This window comes from Limanda limanda, chromosome 5 (assembly GCF_963576545.1).
Source record: "Limanda limanda chromosome 5, fLimLim1.1, whole genome shotgun sequence".
NCBI lineage: Eukaryota > Metazoa > Chordata > Actinopteri > Pleuronectiformes > Pleuronectidae > Limanda > Limanda limanda.
Genome location: NC_083640.1, coordinates 10171088 through 10177157, shown reverse-complemented (window position 1 = coordinate 10177157; position 6070 = coordinate 10171088). Strand labels below are relative to the sequence as shown.

Here is a 6070-nt window from a genome sequence, read left to right as displayed (position 1 = left end):
TTGGTGCTGCATGGCGTGTCTGCACTCTGCCAATGTTCTCTGTATGGTTATTGACAGTCCTGGACCTCGTCCATGCAGCACCAGTGGTTCTGTCGGCTCTGTGCAGGACCTTCAGACTCACTGTCTCCACCAACAGGAAATGAACCGAAAATGTTATTTCCATTGTCAGATATCTTTCCAGTTTTTAATCGAATAAAATAAATGTGAAATTTTTGCTGACCTGTTTGAATGAAGCACAACATATTGTTGTCATTGTGAATAATAGTTTACTTAACTGATGTTATTCTTTCAAACATTGAATGTCGGCTGTTAATTAGAAATTAGCAGCTTTAAGTGCAGCTAATTTTACTGAAGGTATTTGAAAAATCGTTTGTACAACATTTAATATTCTAAAGCCTTGCATCTGATTTCGTCCCTGACTGTTGGTTTGTTGGTTTGTATGTAAGATTAAGAAAAAACTACTGGACGGATTAGCACGAAACCTGGTGGGAGGAGGAAGCGTGGGACAGAGACGACTCCTTAAAATTTCGGTGCAAATCCAGAAATTTAATTTATTTATTACTTCATTACATTTTTGGGGACATCTTCCAGAAAATAATTCATTGATTTTTGGGGGATTTTGTCCTATATATCATATGGAACGGTGCATATCAGTCATGTTTTTGTGTTGGAGGTGCTCAGTGCTCACAGTCCATGCTAACCAGGGAACTACACCTCCTGTGTACATGGTCGTTTGCTTTTCCTTCACCAACAACCCCCCGAAGATTTGAATATGAAAAAAAAAGTATGCATCTTGAAAAAATATCAGATATAACTACTCCCTCATGCAAGGGAAAAACAATTAAAATACTCAAATACATAACTATGTTCCGCTGCTTCTTCCACTATATCTTTGTTCTGTTTTGTCTTCTTCTGTTCATGTTCAGAGTCTCTAATCAATGACGAGAATTTAAAATGTCAAGCATTTTGTCATTCTTTCAAAAGCAGGTTCTTCCTTTTTCCGCTCGATAGAAATGTTTTTTTGTCCCATTGTGTTAAAACGTCAGCACAGTTTTAACGTTTCTCACTCAGTTGTCGACTTCCTTCATTTATCCGTTCCGCTCAGTTTTGACCTCTGACTCTTTAAACCCTGGGTTGGAGACTAAACCCAGGTGGATTTAATGTGACCTTATGGCCATGTCTTCCTGTGAGGGTCAGAGGTCGTCCTCTGGTCACAGGTTGGTATCAGTGAACATAGTGTGCTCCTTCCTCACGGTGCTGAAGCCTTTGACGGTGTCGACAAACTCCTCATCTTCCATAAACTATCAGACAGAAGAGTAGAGGTTGTATCAGTTTAAAATAATTTCTTGCTCCACTTTCTCTATATGATGTATCCAAGTAACAAATAGTTGTTCTTGTATATTCAGGGTCTCTCACCAGCCCACTGTCATGGCCTGAGATGTCTGGGTCCCACGTTCCATCGTCTGTCAGCGACTTGCCGTCCATCACCTGGCTGACGCTGCGTCTCAGAGAGTTCACGCTGAGGATCTCTGGCTCGCCCTGAGGAGGGGCGTGGTCAGAGGGCTCACACTTAACCTCAAACAATTCCTAGAGAGACAGAATAAACACACCAAGTATTATGCACAGAAAACTGTTTTTTGTGTGCGTTTATATGTCTGCAGGGTTTTACCTCCATCTTCATGGTGAAGCCCTTGAGTGTGACACTGTTGGAGAAGCCTGTTGTGTCATGCACGGTGTCGAACTGAGGCACAGAGGGTGAGAGGTTTAAAGAAATGCACCGAAAAAGAATAACTTACACTGTAAAAGTAAATTCTGCCTCACTAACAGACAGAAAAACATACCTATCTTTAGTGTTTGCATGTTGTTATATATGGAGTGTAGTACGTACATGGTATATTCATACAGAATGTGTATGCTTCAATTGAATCCTTCTTTCCAATACACAATATATATTCTATAAAAAAAGGCAACTTTTTGTGTTTTCTTGTTTTTGTCATTTCTTCTTTCAGAAATGAAGCACAAATATAACTTCAGAGTTACATATTAAATGCCTTATATAATATTCACTATATTTTTATATAGATTTAACCAATCAAATGCCAAATTATATCATGTGTTTCATGTTTTTAATTGAATAGTGATTTAAAAATTAGGAACTCACCAAGACAGAGTTGCTGGCTGGGTAAACAGCCATGGGGTTCCTCTTCTGCATGGGCAGGGCCACCAGAGGGGGTCTCTCTCGTGGGAAGGGGGGTTTGTTTAGAGCCTGAGCAGAGGAAACAAGAACTTGATTGGAGTTTTGTGGTTTAACAAGTTTATACCTTATATAAGCTGCTTGTAAACTGAAAGTCTTTTTGACATCTTACTGTTGTCTTTGAACCCATCCTGACGTCTCACTTCAATATATCACTGTATAAGCAGATCAATTAAATTGTTACCCGGCTCTCCATCCTTAACCTTTGCTATTCTGACTCAGAGGATTAGTTGATACCTTTCACATTCATTTACAATGACCTGTGGTGTCGTGATGACGTCTGTCGCTCTCAGCATTTACTGTGACACAGAATCTCTATTGGCCCTCACCTTATGAAGAACGACACCCAACACGATGGCCAGCAGCAGGAGGGCGATGGCTGCCATCACGACGATGAACCACAGCTCCTGGACGACCGGCGGGTTGCCCTGACCGCCCTCTGCCCGCTCGCCACCACCACCCACTCCTTCTCCACCTTCTCCACCTCCTCCTCCTCCTACCCAAGGAGGAGTGGGGCTCTGTGAATCTGGAGGTTTGACAGAAATGATTTAAAAGGGGAATACAGCATCTCCTTCAAATATGCCAGTTGAGAGATGTTTTTTATATTGTTGTGTAACCCTGTTAAGCAGCGGGTGAGATTCGTATAAAATGCCTGTCTGAGGAGTACCGAAAGTAAATTATAAGCTGTTCTTGAACCATTTGGAGTGCATGCATGATCTTGGTCTCTTTGAAAGGTAACATTCTGAACTTTCCCCCCCAACAGTCAGAATCAGTCTAAGTGCTACTGACATTGAGTAATAGCAGTTGGAACTCAGTGAAGTAGAAGGTTTTTAGATCCGCCTGAATATTTTTTGTTAAACAGATGCCTGCAGATGACTCTAGCTGGGACGTATGAGCTGGAAAACACACTGGGACCCTAGCATGAAGCCTTGACTAGCCCAGGTTCAAATTCGATAACAATACCACAGAAAATGAATATTTCACAGATTTTTTCCTAAGGGTGTGTCTAGGCGTTATTCCACAAAGGCCATTTGGAACTATGGTAACCACCTTGGCTAAAAAGGCTACTTTTACACTAAAAATCCTACTTTTATATAAAGGAGGCAAAACCGGTCATATGGTTTAAAATTTATACAAATAAACATCTTTCATATTGTTTACATCTCGATGCTGGCTGCGCTGAGATTACGCAACAGCTGACTGTAGCTATTCTTTGATGTAATAGTGTGTTTTGGACTGATTATGTTACTGGATTGGATCGTCTGGACCTTTGGCAATGTACCAAGACTGTTTTCGTTGGAATGTTATCGATCTGTGGATTAATATGATGCTTCTTAGGTGAGTGACGTCGACTTTGTGATTGATTTTTTTGTGTTAGTGTCTTGACTGAGACGTTAATTGTACCGGCTGTGGTGATCGGATCTTGAAATGGTTTACATCAGTCGAATCGGAAGAATCTTAGCTTTCTAATGATATGTTGCATCAGTATCTAGCGGTACGAGGCAGTTAAAAATGCAAGTACAACAACCTTTTTTCTGGATTTTAATCTCATATCACTGGAAAAAAATATCAAGAATTGTGGGGTTTTTGTACATAGTTTCAAAGTTTTTATCTACTTTTATGCAAAATGCATTTACTCCCGGTGAATACAACTGAGTGGAAAAAAAAAACAGAACCACTACTTCCTTGTAGTTTATGCATATGTATCCACACACACTCGGGCGAGAGACGACCTTAGTACAGGACATTTTAAAGTAAACTTCAGGCACCATTTTAGTTCCACATCTAAATCAGCAGTTAAATTATCTGTTAAATCCTCATTTTCAGGGATACATCTGAGAGACAGACATCACAAGTCATGTCACGAAGGAAAGAAAGACGACCACACACACACACACACACACTCACATACACACCCTGTGCAGGAGATAGCAGTGTAACTGGAGACATACTAGCATGCATGGCCTAGTTTCTAACCTGCAGACAGCACCATACTCTTTAATCGGCCACTTTTATCAATTTATATTTCCATACCTGTGTATTTTCTTAGATAGGTTGAGACCTTGAATATTTATTGGCATTTTACACAGTAATTGTATAGGAAGGCTCTTAAATAAAGGCCCGGTAAGGTGCCAGTTAATAATTCTGCTTTCCAAGATGTCCTAGTAAAGGCCTTCCAGTACAAACCAGTTGTGTCAAAGATATGATCGCTGTTATGGATTTCCAGAAAGAGAAATTAGTTGCAAGGAAAATAAACTGCAGAGAGACAGATAGAGAGAATTGTACCTGAGACTCACCAGTGCTGGGGTCCGTGGTTCGGCCTGTGGCGGCCCGTTCTGGCAGCCCCTCGCCGTGTCATGCATCGATCAGGAGGCCAAAGACCTGCCGGCGTTTAGGATCACACCTGTCGCCCCATCAATATTTCACACCTGATACCTTTACTTGCCACCTCACTCTCTTCAACAGCAGAGGCGAGGCACGATTGACATGCGGAAGATATTCCAATGGAGGACTCCTTTCCTACACAGCGGCAAACGTTTCCTAGAAAACACAAGGAAGAAACATAGTACCTGAGCTAAGACTGACTGCCTGCGGCTGGGCCTCTCTAATCCTCTAAAACTCCCATCAACCTTTGCTTTTCTGTAGCAGTGTCATGGTAACAACCAGGTGTCTGGTTTCAGTTTACCTGGAGAGGGATGGTAGAAGACATATCACCCCTCTGCTCCTCAGGTGCACTGCTGGACTCTGTCCTTTCTTAAGTGCCTCACATGTATAAATGCATTATAATTCTTAATGTTGTTAATAAACCCATGTGAGAGCTCTATCAGTGTAAAGATACGTCTGGCTGTGTGAAGGCTGTAAAATATTATTGCAATACTTATTCCAGACAGTCGTATATTCAGTCTTCTTACTATTGTTTCAATGCTTGCTCCTCTGCACAGACACAGAGACTTGGGTAAGTAAACGTCTCCCTTCTCCTTCTTGCTATTTTAAACTTTAATCTAAAAGGTTGCAAAAAACCATGAAGCAAGATCCTTTTCCTTCATGTTGCAGTCAGGTTTCATCATGTCTTATTCTGTTTAGTTGCTAATTTACAACAGTTCTTCTACAGATGTGCTATTCACATGATGATGAAAGTTTGTTTTTATTGCATTTTACTTTATTATAGTTTGTACACAAAATTCAAGTTTCTAAAATGTTCTCATTCTCTTTAATGGATTTTTTTTTGTTTTTTTATTTAACTGTTTTCCTTTCCTTCCTGACACCAGGGGCTTGTTTCCGCCTGATCACCGAGTGTTTGTTGTCAGCTATGTGATCACAGGGTTTGATGGGCTCTGCGATGAATTTGCTCCAGTTGCCAGAGTTACTGCTTTATATCAATCGCTTGGTATTCCCACGCTCTGCAGCTGAGAGGCAATATTTCAAACAGGTTAGTCACAATATTTTCATCTAGAGGAATGTTAGACCTGATTTCTTAGGGAAAACAGAAAAGGGTATCAATATATAACAATTACAAGTTATATAACTTATTGTCAATTGAATTATAAATGCTACCATGTTTAGAATGGGATTTTTCCATGAGGGCATCCAGGGAACAACTTTGTGTATTCTGTAAACAGGTGGACAGTAATGTAAACATCTTAAATTATTAATATTATTCTAACTAGTCAGATTAAAGATGTATTTTTAAGCTGATAAGATGAACAGTTCTCAAGATGTGTATCATATACAGACAGTCGTTTCTAGAATTTGGAGGCAGATTTCAGGATGTGTGGGTTTGTCTTCTCAGCAATTGACCTCAGACACAAAAAAACA

The 6070-nt window shown here is 40.3% G+C and overlaps 1 protein-coding gene across 1 annotated transcript; it reads right to left on the bottom strand.

Moving 5' to 3' along the window:
* Positions 1-584: 584 nt before the first annotated feature.
* Positions 585-2224, bottom strand: si:ch211-57i17.5 (usherin). The gene is made up of 4 exons (XM_061072341.1): positions 2162-2224; positions 1670-1741; positions 1417-1587; positions 585-1301 (listed from the first exon to the last, which is right to left on the bottom strand). The coding sequence occupies exons 1-4, from the start codon at positions 2210-2212 to the stop codon at positions 1212-1214; spliced, it is 384 nt and encodes a 127-aa protein (XP_060928324.1). The 5' UTR covers positions 2213-2224; the 3' UTR covers positions 585-1211.
* Between the last annotated feature and the right edge of the window lie 3846 nt (positions 2225-6070).

Coding starts and splice junctions, on each gene's coding strand:
- si:ch211-57i17.5 (XM_061072341.1), bottom strand. CDS start 2,212: ATGCAGAAGAGGAACCCCATGGCTGTTTACCCAGCCAGCAACTCTGTC. Junction 1,742..2,161: donor CAGCCAGCAACTCTGTCTTG/GTGAGTTCCTAA, acceptor TCTGTGCCTCAG/TTCGACACCGTGCATGACAC. Junction 1,302..1,416: donor CAGGCCATGACAGTGGGCTG/GTGAGAGACCCT, acceptor TCTGTCTGATAG/TTTATGGAAGATGAGGAGTT.